At 39.4% G+C, this 19,521-nt stretch overlaps 1 protein-coding gene and 1 long non-coding RNA gene across 2 annotated transcripts in view; one reads left to right on the forward strand and one right to left on the reverse strand.

Moving 5' to 3' along the window:
• Positions 1-15,136, forward strand: part of LOC122549564 (bone morphogenetic protein 2) — an 85,824-nt gene extending 70,688 nt beyond the window's left edge. Inside the window, exon 5 of the mRNA XM_087988721.1 lies at positions 14,164-15,136. Coding sequence (XP_087844847.1) covers positions 14,164-14,987 — 824 coding nt within the window. The 3' untranslated portion in view covers positions 14,988-15,136. The remainder of the gene's footprint in view (positions 1-14,163) is intronic.
• LOC148152156 (uncharacterized) overlaps positions 1-19,521 on the reverse strand; it is a 142,178-nt gene that overhangs the window by 27,675 nt on the left and 94,982 nt on the right. Inside the window, exon 2 of the long non-coding RNA XR_015757592.1 lies at positions 14,359-14,600. This is a non-coding gene — a long non-coding RNA (uncharacterized LOC148152156). The remainder of the gene's footprint in view (positions 1-14,358; positions 14,601-19,521) is intronic.

Consider the following 19,521-nt stretch of genomic DNA (forward strand, 5'->3'; position numbering starts at 1 on the left):
TCCCTCCCCCTCAGATTTCCATCCCCTCATCTGCTCCATGAAACTCTTCACTTCTATCTTGAATTATTATATCACACCATCATCCTTTCCTTCGTGACACAGACAATTGAATCCCATTTTCAGAAATGAACAGCTCACATTCCCCAGCACTGTGCAGATTGTCCCTGAATAGCTAAACCTAAATGTCCAAGACTGGCTGTGGTGCATCCCCCTGGACTAATGTGGGAGAACATCCTTGATTGAGCATGACGCAGCCATCGGAGGATGTCTCCAAAGAATTCTCACTGACCTATCTGAAATTCCTGGAGTGCTTATACTCGATCTGAAGAGTTTGCCACAATGCAATCATCAGTCTGCAAGGACACTGAACATTGGATTGATGTCAAACCAAGCACCTGATCAACTGTGGTCAGTTCCTTGGATGGAGATTGGATGTGCCTCTTGTCAGAAGGTGGCGGTACTCCCTGACTCACTGTAGCCTCCCTTTACTCCACTAAATCTGGTCCCTTTTGACTTTCAGACATTGCCATTAACTTGAAGCATGTAGTGTGTTTGCTGTGTTCGCAACTGGCACAGGCTGCAAGTGTGACCTTTACATAGCCCAGTATTGTCCAGTGGGCAAGTCAACTCCTTACCTCTGTGCTCTGAACATGAGGAAAACCTATCCGTCTTGCTAAATAATATTGCAAGACAGTGAAGCTGATAGCTGGACAAAATATGAGCTGAAAGACAGTGCATGCCACAAAGAAGGCAGAATTGGAAGCTGCATTGAAATGAGGTGAGATTTGCTATTAATGAGATGAAAATGCATAATAAGGTAATAGTTGTTGATTAGAGAAATTCAGAACTCACTGTTGAAAGCTTAAGGAGAAAAAACACATTTTTTTCCTACATAATTAGGAAGCTCACCATTGCCCATCCTACTCATCACCTGGAAAAATCCTGCCCAGTATTCTTTTCGAAATGGGCAAAGCTGCATTTATTGCCTTCACTGCTTGCCCTGTGAAGGTCCTGCTCACCCTACTTGAACAATCATAGTGCTTTCGGCACAGACTGACTGGGCATTCATTTTGTTACAGTAAAATAATAATGAAATAGAACATCTATGTGAGAGGCCTTTGTTTATCGGTAAACAGATGAGTTTTCAGGCCAAAGTGGTCATGTTTTAGAAGTGACCTGTATAAAGAAAGGGGAGTGGTCAGCTCTCTAGCTGAGCTGGGCAGTTTTCGTTCAGTCTTGAACTGGTTGGATGTTCAACAGGGAGCTGTGTGGAAACTCTGTCTCTCTTTACTGCCCTTCAACTTCAACATGTAAGCATGTGTTCCGTTTATACTGGGTTTTAAAGGAAGTTTGCTTATTGGGACTGTTGTGTATATTCTGAACTGCGTGATTAAATCTAGTTGGATAGATTGAGTTCTGTAGGGGTTCTTTATTCTGGTCTTTGTGTTTCATTGTTTAATTTTGTGAATACATTTTTGTCTATTTTAAAATCTAATAGTCAACCTCACTAACTTAATCCGGGTGATTTTCACTGTACACTTACCGAAACAAATTGCAAAGTTATGGTCTGAGCTGTCTGCCAGCTTGAGAATGTTTTGAGTGGTCTGGCCTAGTCCATAATAGGTACTAACAACCTATTATTACAGGATCACAATACTTTTGGGAAATGAGATCTATTTGAGAATAGGAAAAGAATATGAATTGTTTTATAACTTCAAAATTCATTGGATTCCCAATGATTCCTATTGTCAGCCTGAGTATTTGTCCAGTAGTCTCTGATTGTTATGAATACCACTCAGCTATATTTCTACAATCACTGGTACTGAGGCCTATTTTCCTGAGATGAGTAGTATAAATTAATAACCAGCCATGTTTGAAGTGCTGACTTCTAAGCAATTGCTTAGAATGATCATGAAATGCATTTGCACTTTTTCAGAACAATATATCATTTGAGTCATACTCAGTATCATGGCAAGCAAAATAATATCCATATGATTCACAAAATGGTGATAAATCATGCAGGAGATGCCTTACTTAGATTTGTTTTAAATTGATGGTGTAAGTACTATATAATAGCTTCTCTAGCCATAATGTTTTCCTTCTCCCTTAATTCTTGAAAGCCTTGATACTTTGCCTCTTCAAAGCAACTTTTCATTGTGAATTACAGACATAAGTTATGAAGCTGATAGGAAATGGAATTAGTGCTTATGTACACATTTTTTTTTAACTATTATTGCATGATACCTAAGTGCTTTTATATCTGTGGATAAAATAATTTCCAGAACAGCTTTATAGTGATACTATGGATTGTTAGCCAGGTAATTGAATTCCTGACTGAAGTTCACACTGAGGCCTCGTCTCCAGGTTGTATAACAGGAACATCCAAAAAGGGAGGTGGAAGAGAGAATGGGGAAGAGGAATTTTTGATGAATGTATAACAGTCAAGAAAATAACTAATGCTATATACGTTGATGATGCTGTGGGCTATTGCTATTAAGTGTAAAAGGGGTAAGTAAATTGGGATTTAAAAAGAAACAAATAAATTATATCACTGTTTCCAGCATCAGAAGCATCTGGTTCTAGTATATCCATCTAACACTAGTATCTCCTCTTTGTAGCCACCACTTGGGTGTCCATGATGGCATGGCAGTAATATAATTGAACTGTCAATCCAGAGAACCCACCTTGGGAAACAAGTTCAAATCCCATTCACGGCAGCAGGTTGCATTGGCATTTGAGTTTAGTTGTTATCATGAAAACCATTAAATTCCAATTAATAAATTTGGAATATAAAACTAGTTTCAGTAATGCAGACAATGATATCTATTGTGACTGTTATAAAAATGCAGCTGATTCAATAATGCTTTAGGGCGAAAAATTGCCATTCTTACCTGGTCTGGCCTACCTGTGACTTCAGACCCACAGCATGATTTCCTCTTAACTATTGTTGGAAATGGCTGAGAAAGCTGTTTCATTCAAAGGCAATTAGAGATTGGCAATAAATGCTGGCATTGCTAATGATATCTACATTTCATGAAAGAATATTTAAAAACATTCTGTTTTTTTTAAAAAATCCATGTCCTGCTGACTGGTACAGTACATAGAATAGGATTATCAATAATTGAAATTGCAAGTTAAAAATTTGACCAAAAGGTTATGAAGAGTAAAGTAACTATGAGCAAACTTTAAGACTTTAGATTATCTTATAGCTAATTTTATTGTTTATTTGGGCCATTTTAATTGAATTATCTTGAGAAACTTTTTTTCCACTTCCATTTGTGAACAAAAGCTCATATTAAAACAAATAATGGAAGTTTAGTCCCCTCACTAGACCAAGTCTATTTTGGATTAGTGGTACTGGAAGAGCACAGCAGTTCAGGCAGCATCCGAGGAGCAGCAAAATCGACGTTTCGGGCAAAAGCCCAATTCCACAATTAGATTCAACGCAGATGATAAAGTGCAAGGTTTGAGAAGGTTTGTAGCTCAGGTTGAGGTTTAGCGTGTAGGTTTGCTCGCTGAGTTGTAGGCTTGATATCCATGGATATCAAACCTACAGCTCAGCGAGCAAACCTACACCCTAGATGATAAAGTCACAATTTATTATTATTTGCAGGAAGCTCTGAAACATGATCTAGAACCACAAATTATTATACAATAATCATAATTACAAAATGCACTTTAATGGTTTCCATGCTAACAATTAACTTGTCAATTGGTTTAATGGTAGGAGACAAAGGGTGATGGTGGAGGATTGTTTTCGACTGGAGGCTTGTGATCAGTGATGTTCCAGAGGGATCAGTACTGCGTTCACTTTTGTTTGTCATTCATATAAATAACTTGGATGAGAATACAGGAGGCATGGTTAGTAAGTTTGCAGAAACCACAAAATTGGTGGTGTCGTGGCCAATGAAAAAAGTTATCTAAGATTACAAAGAGATCTTGATTAATTAGGTCAATGAGTTGAGGAGTAGTAGACAGAGTTTAATTAGGATAAATGTGAAGTATTGGATTTTGGTACTATCAACAAGGGCGGAACGTATACAGATAATAGGAGGACCCTGGGTAGTATAGTAGAACAGAGAGACATACGTGTTCAGGTACATAATTCTTTGAAATTTGTGTCATGGGTAGACAGTGTGGTTAAAAGGCATTTTGCCCCTTTGCTTTCATAGTTCAGACCTTTGAACATAGGAGTTGGGATGTCATGTTGAGGTTGTGCAGGATGTTGGTGAGGCCTTTTATGGAGTACTGTGTGCAGTTCTGGTCACCCTGGCATTGGAAAGATATTACTAAATTGGAGAGGGTTCAGAAAAGATTTACCAAGATATTGCCAGGAATGGAGGGTTTAAGATATACAAATAGACTCGAAAGGCTGGGATGTTTTTCACTGGAGTGTAGGAGGTTTAGGGGTGACCTTATCAAGTTTTGTAAAATCTTAAGGGGCATAGATAAGGTGAATGACAAAGGTCTTTTCTCTAGGGTGGGCGAGTTCAAAACTGGGGGCAGTTTTTCAGGTGAGAGAAGAAACATTTAAAAAGGACACGAGGGGCAACGTTTTTACACAGAGTGATTTGTGTTTGGAATGAACTGCCAGAGAAAGTGGTGGATGTAGATGGAGTTATAATGTTTAAAATACGTCTGGATAAGTTTGTTAATAGGACAGGTTTGGAGGAACATGGGCCAAGTGCAGGCAGGAGGGACTACTTTAGTTTGGGAACATGGTTAGTGGACTGGTTAGGTTGAAGTGTCTGTTCCTGTCCTGTTTGACTCTTTGAATCTACAACCAAACTCAAATTTCAATGCCTTTTGATGATGACAGGTTTATTTTGTTTTATTGGTTTAGCTCAAAAGAATTGGAATGTTAAATTGACAGAGTAAAACTCAAGTTGTTTAGAACTGTCATCTGACACCATGTGATTAGATAACATTTAGATAAAAATTAATCACTCCTGGTAATTCAACGAACGATAGATCTAAATTATTTATGAAGCTGTCTACTTCGGCATTGTGCGCAGTTGTGTGGGTGCAAATGCAGACGTTGTTTCCAGGTTTTGGTCAGTCTATTCGATGACAGTGACTGTCCAGCATGTTTTGTTTCCAAGCTCCAAGTTGCATATAAATTTACAGACTGATAGTAATTATTGCTGTGGTTTCCTGGATCTTCCAACTAACTTAAAATTTAATACAAGCAATTGTTGTAATTGTTACTTGTTTTGTGCTTGGAACAAGCTTCGGTGCAACCAGGCAGAATTGTTTTTACTGCAGCCAGTCAGCAGTTCTCTCACCTTGCGCACTCACAAATTGCAATGCTCCGTGTAGCACTGGCATTGCCAATAAACAGTCTTATCAGTTTTGATGCCAGTTACAATTGCTGTTTCTTTTTCCTTGAAGCACACACAATTTGATAAATGACAAAACAAGTAACCAGGCAATTACTTACATTTTTTTTTAATGTAAGGGTACTATTTTAGCTTTATTGAGATCTGAGATTTGAATTTTTCTGTATCAGTGCTTGAAGGCTTCCACTTTTTGCCCTGACCTCAGTAGATTTTCTTGAGTTAGGGCTCTTTAAGTTTTGACAGAAGTTCCCAATTTAATCTCTGAGAGCAAGAGGGAGTTTACCATTATCAACTTCAAAACTTCAAGCAATACTACAGCAGAGCTACTGCAGCCCATAAAGAGGAGGGGCTGAGCTGAGAAGAAAAACAGAAAGCTGACAATTGCAGATGTCTCAGATGGCACAATAAAGCAAGGAAGTGAACTCTGTATTCACTCCTTCCATCCCCAGCATATTGACAGCAATAGTTATGTAGGATGCATCATAGCAATTCATCAAATTCACTTTGACAGTATCTCACTTTCTTGTACCTTCTACTTTTGAGAAAGATGAAAATGGTTCTTAGGGGACTTAACAGGGTAGATGCAGAAGGGAGAGTCCAGGATCAGAGGGCATAATCTCAGAATAAAGACTTGCCCATTTAAGATGGAGACATGGAGAATTTCTTTTTATCTTAGAGAGTTGTGAATCGGTGGAATTATTTACCACAGAACACTGTAGAGTTTGTGTTATTAAGTATATTCAAAGCTGAAATATATATTTAATCAGTAATCAAAAGTTATGGGAAAAAGTAGGAAAGTGTAGTTGATTATCAAATTATTAGATCAGTCGTGATCTCATTGAATTTGGAGAAGACTCAGTAGGCTGAATGGCCTACTTCTGTTCCTGCGTCTTATAGTCTTAAGTCAAGGAGACACCATTGTTTCCAATTTATTTTCAATTCAAGTGTCATTGCGCCGAAGCTGTGTCAATATTACTGAGCCAGTATTCAGAAATTCCTCATAATTCTGGAAGGAGCATCATAGATTGGACTGCAGTGGTTCCAGGAATGGGCAATGACCATCGTTCCTATGCTACCTACAAAGTATCTGATGACACAACGGCAGAAAACGCTTAAAGGCACTCTGCTCCTTGGGCTTATGTTTGATGCCAGACATGTGAAAAGTGGCCCTAAGTGAAAGCAGCAAAATTTAAAATGCACCACTGCCTCAAGAAATGCTGAAATGTTAACTCATTTCCAATCTATCCATCAGCTTGCTCAGCACCCTCAGTGAGCCTCCTATGGAGTTGGGGATTTCTATATTTGGGACACTGGCACCCAAGGTGCAGAGCCTTTCCATCTGTATGGAACTTCAGACCATGGTCATTTATCTGAACTTACAGCCAGTAGCTTCTGCGATGAGTGAATTTAAGATAGTAGCATTGGTGTGAGGAAACATTAGGCATTAATGGCCTGCAACCAGGATAGAAGGAAAGAATGGCTTGTGTGGATGCTTCATGGATGATCCCTTATGAATGCTAGGACAAGCAAAAGCACCTGCATGACAGAATGTAGGTTTACTATTATATACAATATAATTTTTAATGGATAAAATTGGTGTAGAATAGTTATCTTGTAATGACCTTTATTCAGGATTGTGACCAAGTGAGGGCTGTTAACAGAAGAATGGGTCAGGTGTGAATTTCTTATGCTGTGCTGATTTGGGATTGTGTTCACAGGAACTAAGATTAAATGATACACTCATGGACATCCCCCTTGGGAGGATGGATTTGCTGGCTACCTCCTTCTCCTCTTCCCCACCTTTTTCCTTCTGAAATGTATCTTGAGCTGGTAATGACAATGGTGCAGGTGTCATATTGTGCAGGATGCAACAGGTCTGTGTAAATTGAGATACTTGCTGCTAAGTACAGGGTGGTTCTGTTAGAGTGACCCAGACAGCATCTTAATCACCTGCTTTATCAAGTTTCTCACAGCAGTCAGTCTTTCATTTCAAGCTGACCACTTATGGTTGGGTTGTAGCTGAAAATCTGGGTGTGGAATGGATAGGTTTTGTTACTGTTGAATTGTCTGTGCTTTTGTTTCATAAGCACACATCTAAATCCTTCAATTCTCTCTAAATTATTTTGAGACGTCCTGGCTGCAATTCCTGAAGGCCAACTAGGAATTGGAACTCCAGTAGGGTTGGGCTTTGAATATTGCGGTGCCGGTGTGTTTGTATTGGATTTGGATAGTCTTGAATTTCCAATGGTGCAGTGGTCACATTCACACTCACTTCAGTTGAAGACCTCACCTTGTACGGAGGCTGAAAGTCTGCTTCCAGGATGTGACACAGTTTTGTGACTTCGGTTCTTCAGTTCACTAAGGACTTTCAGTTCCACGATGAAGCACCAAATGCACTGTTTCTGATTTAGGTGCAAGCAGGAAAAGTGTTCACTGAAAAATGCTCACTAGGTAAATAAGCCTTTTACTAACACCCCTTCTTTCCCTGATCCTCCTTCTTTGTTTCCGCTCCATCGCCCTGTGATGTTGCAACCCAAGGAGGATTATTATAGGCTTCATGGCTGGAAATAATTGCTAACAAAAGATGCCTTGCAATAACAATTAATGCCTTCTCCATGTGCAGCATTATTTTATCAACTGTGGACTTCACCAACCTTCATGAACTTCTGAAAATGTCCAAAACTTTCAAAAACTTAGCAAAAGCCAGTAGAAAATACAAAATAGCAAACCTGAAAGTAGGATGATGACTTCTTTAAATAGAACTGTTGATTGTGTGGTAAGAGCGGAGGTTAACTGGAAATCGAAAGATTTAAAAAGGACATGAGAGGCAACGTTTTTACACAGAGAGTGGTTCGTATGTAGAATGAACTGCCAGAGGAAGTGGTGGATGCAGATATAGTTACAACATGTAAAAGACATTTGGATAAGTACATAAATATGAGAGGTTTGGAGGGATACGGGTCAAGGATGTGGTGCTGGAAAAGTACAGCAGGTCAGGCAGCATTCGAGGAGCAGGAGAATCGAAAAGAGCCCTTCATCAGGAATCAATGTTTTGCCCGAAATGTCAATTCTCCTCCTCAGATGCTGCCTGACCCGCTGTGCTTTTCCAGCACCATACAGTTGACTCTAATCTCCAGCATCTGCAGTCCTCACTTTCGCCTTGGAGGGATATGGGCCAAACACAGGCAAGTGGGACTAGTTTAGTTTGGGAACATATTCGGCGTGGACTAGTTGGACTGAAAGGTCTGTTTCGATGGCATAAGACTCTATGACTCTATAAGACAACCCATTCATTCCAGGTGTCAATCAATCTCTTCAGAATGGCAATGCATTTATGTCCTTCCTTAAAGAAGGAGACCAAGACTGCATACAGTATTGGACATGGTTTTGCCAAAGCTCAGTATAACTGAAGCCTAACATCATTACTTTTATGTTCAATTCAATTTGTAGTAAAGCACATCATTCCATTAGCCTTTGATATTAAGTGCTGCACCTGCAAAGTGACCTTTGTGATCTATGCAGCAGAACATCTAACTGTGTTTGCACCTTAGAATTCTGCTGTCATTCTCCATTTAAATAATACATTGTTTCTTATTCTTCCTGCTAGCATGAATAACTTCATATTTCTCACATTGTACACTATCTGCCAAATTCTTGCCCATTTACTCAACCTATCTATGTCTGTTCACAATGTCTTTGTCTTCTTCACATTAAACATTCCTACCTATCTTCATATCATCTGTGAATTTAGCTGTGATTCTCCACTCCCCTCATTGCCATTGATGTAAATTGTAAAATGTTGAGACCCCAGATACTTGTTGGACTCACATGTCACTTCGAGTTAATCACACTCACTGTTTTCTACCAGCCATACAAACTTCTAGCCATGCTAATAGGTTATCCTGACACCAAAATTCCAAGTATAGTACATCAACAGTCGAGAGTGTAGTGCTGGAAAAGCACAGCAAGTCAGGCAGCAGGTGAATCAATGTTTCGGGCATAAGCTTGTGTTTGAAAGTTTCAAGCTTATGCTTAAAACGTCGCTTCTCCTGTTCCTCAGATGCTGTCTTACCTGCTGTGCTTTTCTAGCACCATATTCTCGACGTTGATCTGCAGTCCTCCTTTTCTCATAGTACGTCAACAGACTCCCCTTTATCCATTGAACTGGTTAAGCATGATTTCCTTTGGCAAAACAATGCTGGCACTTCCTAATTATTTCCAGTTTTCTAAGTGTGTACTTTTATTGATCGATTCTAACATCTTCCCCTATGATAGACACCATGCTATCTGGCCTATACTTTTCTGTTATCTGTCTGTCTGTCTCTCTCTCTCTCTCTCTTGAATACAGGGGTTATATTTGTTACTTTTCTGGCCAGTGGAATCTTTTAGCAACCCCCTTATGAGCAACCTCTTTAAAAACTTTTGGATGAAATCCACCTGGACCCGGAGACTTGTCAACCCGCAGTTCCATCAGTTTCCTTAGTACTTACTCCCCCCATGAATATAATTTGATAACTTGCTGTCTCACCTCCACCTCGAGATTTACAGCAATTACTGGAATGCTTTTTGTTCCCTCGATAGTGAAGGTAGAAGCAGAATACTTATTCATATCATCTGCCATTTCATTTTTATCAACTATTAACACCTCATTTTCACTCTCCAGAAGACCAATGATCACTTTATTTAGTATTTTCTTATTTAAATATATGTACAAATTTGTCATCTGCTTTTTTTCATTCCTGCCTAGCTTCCTGGCATACACTAACAACCTCCACCTGATTTAGCTTTTAGTCATTCTCTGGCAGTCGTTATACTCTGACAGATCACCAGCTTGACACTAATCTTTGTGCAGTTATATATCTTTTCCTTAATTGTTTTTTATTCGTTCATGGGATGTTGGAATTGCTGGTGTAATTGCCCTGAAGAAAGTGGTGGAGAGGTGTCTTCTTGAACTACAGAATCTAGGGCCTGCAGTGCCATTATGAAGGAAGATCCATGGTTTTGACACAGCGAAGCTGAAGGAACGGCTATATATTTCCAAGTCAGGATAGTGAAGGGAATTCACAAATGGTGGGGTTCCCATACATCTAATACCTTTGTTTTCTAGGTGGTAGCGGTCATGGATTTGGAAGGCACAATCTAAGAGGCTTTGATGAATTTCTGTACTGCATACTTTAGATAGTACACACTGCTGCTACTGAGCATCAGTGGTAGAGGAGTGAATGTTTGTGGATGTGGTACCAATCAAACACTTTGAACTGGATGGTGCCAAGCTTCTTGAGTGCTGTTGGATTTCATGCTTTCCCTAACATCTTTAGCTAAGGTGGTAGGTCCTTCACTACTTTTCTTTACAGTAGGAATAAACTTATTTTGATTATTCTGAAAATTTTCTTTAAATGTCTACCATTGTGTCTCTTTTGATTTTTCCCCCAACCCCGTATGCCAGTTTAATTCAACTAGGTCAGCTTTCATACACACATAATTGCCCTTGTTTTGGTTTAAAAACTAGTCTTAACCCCAGTCTTCACTTTTTCAAACTGATGCAAACTTTAGTTATATTGTGGATCAATGGTGCTGGAAGAGCACAGCAGTTCAGGCAGCATCCGAGGAGCTTCAGCAAAATCGACGTTTCGGGCAAAAGCCTTTACCTTTCGTTATATTGTGACCATTGCTCCCTTAACTCTAAGGTCGTTTAAAATCTTGTGGCATTACACAATGCCAGATCTAATATAATCTGTGCTGTGGTTGGTTCCAAAACATGCTGTTCTCAGAAACAATTTTGAAACCATTCTATGAAATCTTCATCCATGCAACTACTGTTGATTTTTACATTTTATAAGCAGGTTAAAGTCATCAATAATTTTTTCCCTGAATCACAAGCACCCAAAGTTTCTTCTCATATACCTTGTTTCACATCATGGTGTACATAACTATTAGGGCACCTATACTCCACTAAGATAGTTAGAAATGTTTACTGTGAAGAAGATATAAGTGGCACCAGATATAGACCTAGTGAAAGCATTTACTATTGAAATACATGTGTTTTCAAAGTGTTAAGCTCAAATTATTTAAAAACGTAACAGATGCCAAGTGTGACCCTTAATATTATATCAAATATTCCAGCAAATAGGTCACAGTTATTTGTCTCTATAACTTTATACTTGTATATTGTCATGTTCATTAAAGAATCACGTTTTTAGTGATATATAATTTACTAGCTTTTACAAACTCCTTCATGCACAAGGTTGGGAATAATTTTTGAGAAATGTTGGAAATCTCATGAGTAGAATAGTGATATAACCATCCTAGTGTAGAGAGTCCAAAAACATCTCAATGTTATATTGAGCTATATAGGCCAGGGGAGACATCCTTGGTCTGTGATGAAACAGTTGATCTTAACTGAGTCAGCAATACCATCATTAGCCCTTGATTATTATCTGATAACTCTGTTGATAATTGTATGTTTGGGAATGTCAGACGCAATTGTGATATTCCAACTTCCACTGTTTAGTCACACACAAAGATGGCTGCTTCAGTGAGGTGCAGAAGAGAGACAATATAATATTTAAGGAACATGTCCCATTAAGAAATGCGTCTACCATTTGTTAACCAATCAGGACCCATCTCTCATATAATCAACATTGTTGTTCACTTAAGACTTGATATACTTGTAGTTCTAGGAGAAATTGAGGAATGCAGATGCTGGTGACTGCAGATGCACCACGAATCCCTTGTCAGGAGAGACCATTCCTTCTGCGACTCCCTTGTCAGATTCACACCCACCCCAGCAGCCCTCACCCCGCTCCTGGCACCTTCCCCTGCCACCGCAGGAAGTGCAAAGCCTGCGTCCACACCTCCTCCCTCACCTCTGTCCAAGGCCCCAAAGGATCCTTCCACATCTGACAGAAATTTACCTGTACCTCCACAAATGTCATCTACTGTATCCGTTGCACCTGATGCGGTCTCCTCTACATTGGGATGACAGGACATCAACTTGCGGATCATTTCAGAGAACAACTCTGGGATCCCGCACCGACAAACCCCACCGCCCTGTGGCTGAACACTTTAACTCCTCTTCCTACTCGACCAAGGACATGTAGGTCCTGGGCCGCCTCCATCGCCAAACCCTAACCACCTGATGCCTGGAGGAAGATCGCCTCATCTTCCGCCTTGAGACCCTGCAACCACACGGGATTAATGTGGATTTCACCAGTTTTATCATTTCCCCTCCCCTCCCCTTATCCCAGTCCCAAGCCTCGACTCGGCACTGCTCTCATGCCCTGTCCTTCGTCTTTCCCGTCTATTCGCTACACCTTCCTTTCCGACCTATCACCTCCTCCCCCACCTTCATCTACCTATTGCATTCCCAGCTACCTTCCCCCAGCCCCACCCCCTCCCATTTATCTCCCAGCCCACAAGCCTCACTCCTGATGAAGGGCTTATGCCCGAAATGTCGATTCTCCTGCAACTGACTCTTGTAATTCTGCTTGGATGAATGCAAGACAAAAAACTTCAACATTGTGTCTTCTGTTTATATTCTATATTTTATGTGATATCTTTTTTTTATATTTACTATACTTTAAAACTTGACAGCATCGAACTCATGGCCATAATTTGTTTCCTTTTTGGTAATGCTTCACAAGATAAGTTCTTGGACAGATTCTCATATGAATTGGTGAGATGATCTTGCTGAAAAATACCATTACTTTTATGCAACCATCTGACTCGTTATCAAAGTGATCTAGCAATTTGAAATCAATTATTAAACTATATAGAAATAAACATGGTGATAAGACATTGGCGATCCAACAATCTGAAAGAGGGGGGTTACAGCTGTGATTCCTCAACTTGTCTTTCTTTCGGTTCGAAAAAGGAAATGATGCAGTGCCTTCCATGAATAAGTACATACAACTATTGAAATTCTTTGAAATGTAGTGACTGTTAAAGGGTGGGAAGTATAACAACAGCAAGGTCCCATAATCCACAGTATGATAATGACCTTTTTTTTAGTGATGATGGCCTAGGATTAATATTGATTAGGATGCTGGGCATAACTCTTCTGCTTTTCAATGAAATCATGTCCATGAGACCTTTCAGAGCCTCCTGAAATGGCAACTGACGTCTTCTTTTCATAACCGATTCGAAAGACAGCATCTCCAACCTATAGCACTCTCTCTATTGCACAAGGATGTCAACCTAGAACGTTTTGTACTCAGGTCTCCAAAATGGACATAAACTTTAAACCTTTGACTCGCAAGTGAGATTGTTTTGAATTGAGCCACAGTTAGAAACATAGGATGAGGTGTAGGCCATTCAGCCCATTGGGTCTACCCCATCAGTCAATATGCTTATGGCTGACAACTGACCAAAGTAGCATCAGGCAAAGCCACAGAAAGAGTAAAGCAAACTTTGAAAGGCAGATACTTCAAGAGAAGGATATCTCTGATGCTTCTACAAATAGTGCTTGGAATATTTTACATGCACCTTAGAGTCTCAATTTAATATCTCATCTGGAAGTCAGCATTTCCAACAATGCAGCGTGCACTTTAATGTACTAGAATGTTAATCTTGATTTTTATATTCAAACCCAAGGATGTAACTTGTACATGGAATTTTATGATTCAGAGACAAGAGTGCTCCAGCTGAGCCCCAGCTGATATTTGTTTGAAAATCCTGGGGGATTGGAGACTGATATCCAACCCAATTTTTTTTTCTAGGAGAAAGATTCACAGCACTGAAACTATAGGAAGTCTGTTAGGAGAATAAAAGGAAAATTCACCATATTCTATTGAATAATTGTACATTTCTCTTATGTTTGTAACAGGGACATTTTTGGAAACCAGTGGTAGAACAACAAATTACCTGACCAGCAATAAACAGCGACTATACTTCAATATTACCATGACCAGAAACTGGCTTGTTTCTCCTGAAATAAAGATTTTGAGAGGTGAACTTAAGCTCTACAAACGCTTACAACAGAATACAAATTTACATCAGCAAAAGAGAGACGCAAACTTACAGCTTGTGAAAATATACCAGTTGCTCAAGCCAGCAGTTGAAAGGAAAGAATTCCAGCGCCATTTCCTTGGCAGTACAGTCATTACGTCAAATGATGAGAAGGCTGTAATGTTTGACATTCGAAAAACAGTTGAATACTGGATAAACTACCCACAGGAAAATTATGGTCTGGAACTTGAGTTGATTCCTTGGTTTGCCAGTCACAAACACACTCCTGAAGACAAAGTGACCATTGAAGCAGAGCTGGAAATAGAAATGCAAAAGGTTTTTAAAGAGGTCCGCACACGCCGTGAAAGCCATACAGAGGACTGCCAGAGAAATCAAATACAATGTTGTAGGCGACCATTACATGTTTCTTTCGACGAGATTGGATGGTCAGACTGGATTAGGGCCCCTCTAAGTTACAATGCCTTTTACTGTGAGGGTACTTGTCCTCAAAAGTACAAACTTGCCACAATGCATACACTAATCAAATCAAAGATGAATCATCTTTCTAATGGAGCTATTCCTGCACCTTGTTGCGTTCCTGCATCCTATGAACCACTAACTCTCCTGCATTTTAACAGTAACAGCAAATTAACACTTACAGCATTTGATGACATGATTGTGTCCAGATGCCATTGCTCATAATTTTATTAACCAATTTATAATTTAGCTATTTATTGCAAATAAAGTATTTATTGATATTTATGTGCTATTCCATCTACAGTAAAAATAATAGTTCATTCAATCTTCTGTTATTTCATCATTGTACACTAGATGTCAAATTAAAGTTAATATACTGCCCATATGTCTTTCTGTGCCTTTTTGATATTCCAAAAAGCAAAGTTATTCTTGAAAACTTAAATGTGCAGCTAACACACGATTCAGAAAGAAAAGGGAGCAGCCTATTAAAATAGGAATGTACATACAGTGGGAATTCAAATAAAAGTTTCAGAATTAAATGACTGAAGTAAACTTTGTGGGCGGCACGGTGGCACAGTGGTTAGCACTGCTGCCTCACAGCGCTAGACACCCGGGTTCAATTCCCGACTCAGGCGACTGACTGTGTGGAGTTTGCACGTTCTCCCCGTGTCTGCGTGGGTTTCCTCCGGGTGCTCCGGTTTCCTCCCACAGTCCAAAGATGTGCAGGGCCAGGTGAATTGGCCATGCTAAATTGCCCGTAGTGTTAGGTAAGGGGTAAATGTAGGAGTATGGGTGGGTTGCGCTTTGGCGGGTCGGTGTGGACTTGTTGGGCCGAAGGGCCTGTTTCCACACTGTAAGAAATCTAATCTAATCTAATCTAATCTTTACTCATTCAGAGCATGTGGGAGCTGGCTCAACATCTGTTACTTGTTCCCAATTGTCCTTGTGATGGTGGTATTGAACTACCTGCATGAACCTCTGCAGTCCATAGGGAATAGATGCACCCATAGACCTATTTGGAAGAGAATTCCAGGATTTTGATCCAGCAAACTGGACAGATCCAGTCCCAAAGTCTCAGGGTCAATTTATTTTGGGGCTTCTTACACTCCAACAACTTAACAGAAACCTCATCCATGGCACAAATGGGGTTTCTAATGAATTTCAGCGGTAGTTATGACAATGAAGTTAGAGATGCACCAAGGGAATTTAACCCTGTCCAATGTCAGTGGCACATTTTTAATACTTTTGCACACTTTCTGAGATGACGCCTATGAAACCAAAGAATGGTATTGACAAATGGGTAGCCATTTATTACGTTGAGCTGGATGTATAACATTCTGTTGGTGCTTTACATTGTTAATGAAGTGCATAACCTGCTGTTTGATCTGGATAAATCAAGTTCAATATCAAATTGAGTTATAGTACCCAATCAAATACATCTGATTGCACATTACTCAGGAGGGTAAATGTAGGAAAGGAGCATTTCATCTGCCGTTTGAAAAATGATCATTTGATGAGCATGCATGAAATAACTTCCATGTTTTTTGGTGGGGGGGATGTAATTTGGAGAGGAACTTTTTTGGAGATCAAGGGGGAATACCTCTCTCTAGCTGATTCTTCTGTATTGCAAAAACAAACAGTTCATTGGATTTCTCAATATACTACTAATATAAAACAGCTAGAAATCAAATCATGCAGCCCTTTCTACAGTGAGGAGGGAGCAATAGATGCGGACATGTCGTGAAATGAATGATCTTGTTCTTGATCTTGTGATGAAGTTCCATATTTCCAGTGTTCACGTAACTACATCTTAAAGCATAGAATTAAAAAGGACCCATTTGCCCCATTAAGCCTATTTCTTGCACAGAATCTACATATTTGCTGCCATCATGGACTTTACCTACTGTTCTTATAAGATATAAAATTTCAGGAAGTTTCATCCGTTTTTCAAAATAATGTAAGCAAAGCAGGTGAAATTTAATGCTGAAAAGGTTTGAATGTTAAATTTGGACAGACAAAGGATGAGAGCTAATAGAAACTAGCTTTGCATCGAGAAAACCAGGTTTCACCATGGACTTGCATGTGCACAGATATGTTGTAAGTAATGTGCACATGTGAGGAAGCATGGTATATGGTTGCCATCAATAACAGGCCATCAATGAGGGGGGTAGAGGGGAGGTCAAGCCGGTGGCCTGGGGCTGTCAGCTACAAAGCGCTGAGGGGATGGGATATGTGTTGCCTCCCAAGGTGGAAGTTTGGAATCACATTAGGTAGTTGAGGTATACGATTGGGGCATTGTTATTAGAGATATGTGGATGCAAGCAGACAAGGTTGGGATTTAGATATGGTAAATAGTGAGTTGCATGTTCAGTTTAATAGCAAAGAGTTAGAGTAGGTTTTTAATTTTCTAATTTTCCTGTACAGTTATTAGCTTAACTGAGTTGGAACCCTCCAAATTCTCTGACTTTAATAAACTCTTCCGAAAGGTTCCAGTTGCAGGGGAGTTGCCAATCAAAATCTTCAATTTTCCAGGTAATTCCCATGGAGTGTGCTACCATCAGAGTTCTGCATGGTTCTGACATACAACTCCAGTCTATATTGCTAACGCAATTTACTGGGTATCTAAATATCTGGGCACATATCTCTTGTCCTTCATCCAAATAATTTTATACAAAGATTGAGGCACAACCTCATCTTACATCCTGCCAATCAGAAAAATAACCATTTATGCTTACTTTCTGTTTCCTTTTAGCTAACCAATCTTCAATGCATGCCAAGATGTTACACCCTGCAGCATGGGAATCTTCTTTATTATTTGTTCATGGGATATTGGTATCACTACCAAGGCCAGCCTGTATTGCCCATCCTTAATTGCCAAAGACAAATAAGAATCAACCATGATGTTGTGAGTCAGGAGTCATATATAGACTAGACCAGATAAAGACGGCAGATTTCTTTCCCTAAATGAACCAAATGGCTTTTTACAAGCAACAGTGGTTACATGTCCTACATTAGACTAGCTTTTATTTCAAGATTTTATATTCAAATTTCACCATCACCATGGTGAATTTGGGTGTCATGTGTGTCCATTAGCACGGGACTCTGGATTACTAATTAAGTGACATCACCATTAGGCCACTGCCTCTGCAACTGCTTTTGATGTTGCACTTTATTAAATTCTATTCCTAATCTATGTAGAGTACATCTACTAGTTCTCTTTTATTCGGATAACCTGTTACTTCTTTAAAGAACTCCAATAGATTGGTTTGACATGACTCCCCTTTCACAAAATCATGTTGACTCTGCCTGATAACCTCAAATGCTATAATTGTAGTGATTGTAATGAGATCAGCCAGGTGGACCTCATAGAGTGAGTTCCCTAATTGGGGCTGTTAATCTGCTCAGTGTAGAGAGCCCTGGCTGACAGATAAGAACAGGAATGTTAGTCATCCTGTTTAGCCTTAGAGCTGGCTCTGAGGAAACTAGATCAGTATCAAGGATTCTCCATGTGTAAATAAAGAGTAACTTGCTGATGAAAAACTGGCCTCTGAGTTATTTCAAATGTCCTTCATAATAACATCTTCCCTAAGATAGATTTTAAACTGCGGTTTCCTGCTTTCTATCTCCCACTCTTTTTTGATAAAAGAGTTACATTCACTGTTTTCTAATCCAATAGAACCTTCCCTGCATCTAGAGAATTTTGGAAAATTAAAACCAATACATTGACTATCTCAGCAGGTCTTAAGATGAATGTATGGGCCATGATTTAAGTCTGTGAAAGTCAGACTAAAATACTCCAAGATCAAGGAAGCATTGATGTTCAGGTGCATGGACAAATCACCAAAATCTTTGACACAAGAGATGTGATGTTAGTGAGATACTTTTTACACTGGTATGATCCCAACAAGTCAGATCCCAGAATGAAACATGGCATGAAACATATATGTTTACATTTTCTGTTTTGTTAGTTAATGTGGTGGTTGGGTACTGAAACATATTCCCAAGAGGATGCTGGGATTCTTTAACAGCTGAACATGAGTTAATAGACAAAAGACAGAAAACAAGTAAACTAACATATATCCCAAAACAGTCTATTACATTAAGTCCAGAGAAATTATACTCGTATCTGTTTAATTGACTCCTTCCAATTTCTCTTTCTTGAACTGCAGAGAAAATTTAGGCTTCCTCTCCAAGTACCTATTCGAGACGGATCAGGGAATCCCTGATGGACTCGACCTGTAAGCCTCTCTTGGTTCGTCCCGGATTGTATTCTGTGGTACTTTGGAATATAAAACTCTTAAAGACAGTTTAGTTTAAATTATTACCTTTATTTACCAATAGTATCAATGTTAGACTATATCATAGATACCTACAAAGCCAGGCTTGAGCTAAGATTCTAAAACCATTAGCAGTGTAGCAGCTCCAGTTCTTACCCGTAAGAGCTCCCTCAGGCTACTCCCCTTATTGCTGCAAACAAACTGTCTTTCTACAGAAATTGGTATTAAAATGACAAAAAACACCAATTGTCCTTAATCAGATAAGCAGCAATAAAATGGCAAAAGTTTGCAGAGGAAGAGAAACTCATTGACAGGTCTATGAATGCTTGACTAATTAAGCTACATGCACATCAGAGTGGAGAACTTTGATCCAGCCAGGCCCCAAATGGCCAATTGCTTTGGCTAGATAACCTTCCCTTTTAACAGTACATCATAATGGGGGACTAGTCTAAACTATGTGGGAAAGGTCATGAGGTAACCTT

This window comes from Chiloscyllium plagiosum, unplaced genomic scaffold, assembly GCF_037043375.1.
Source record: "Chiloscyllium plagiosum isolate Xiang-an unplaced genomic scaffold, Cpla_swu_hap1 HiC_scaffold_1, whole genome shotgun sequence".
Taxonomy (NCBI): domain Eukaryota; kingdom Metazoa; phylum Chordata; class Chondrichthyes; order Orectolobiformes; family Hemiscylliidae; genus Chiloscyllium; species Chiloscyllium plagiosum.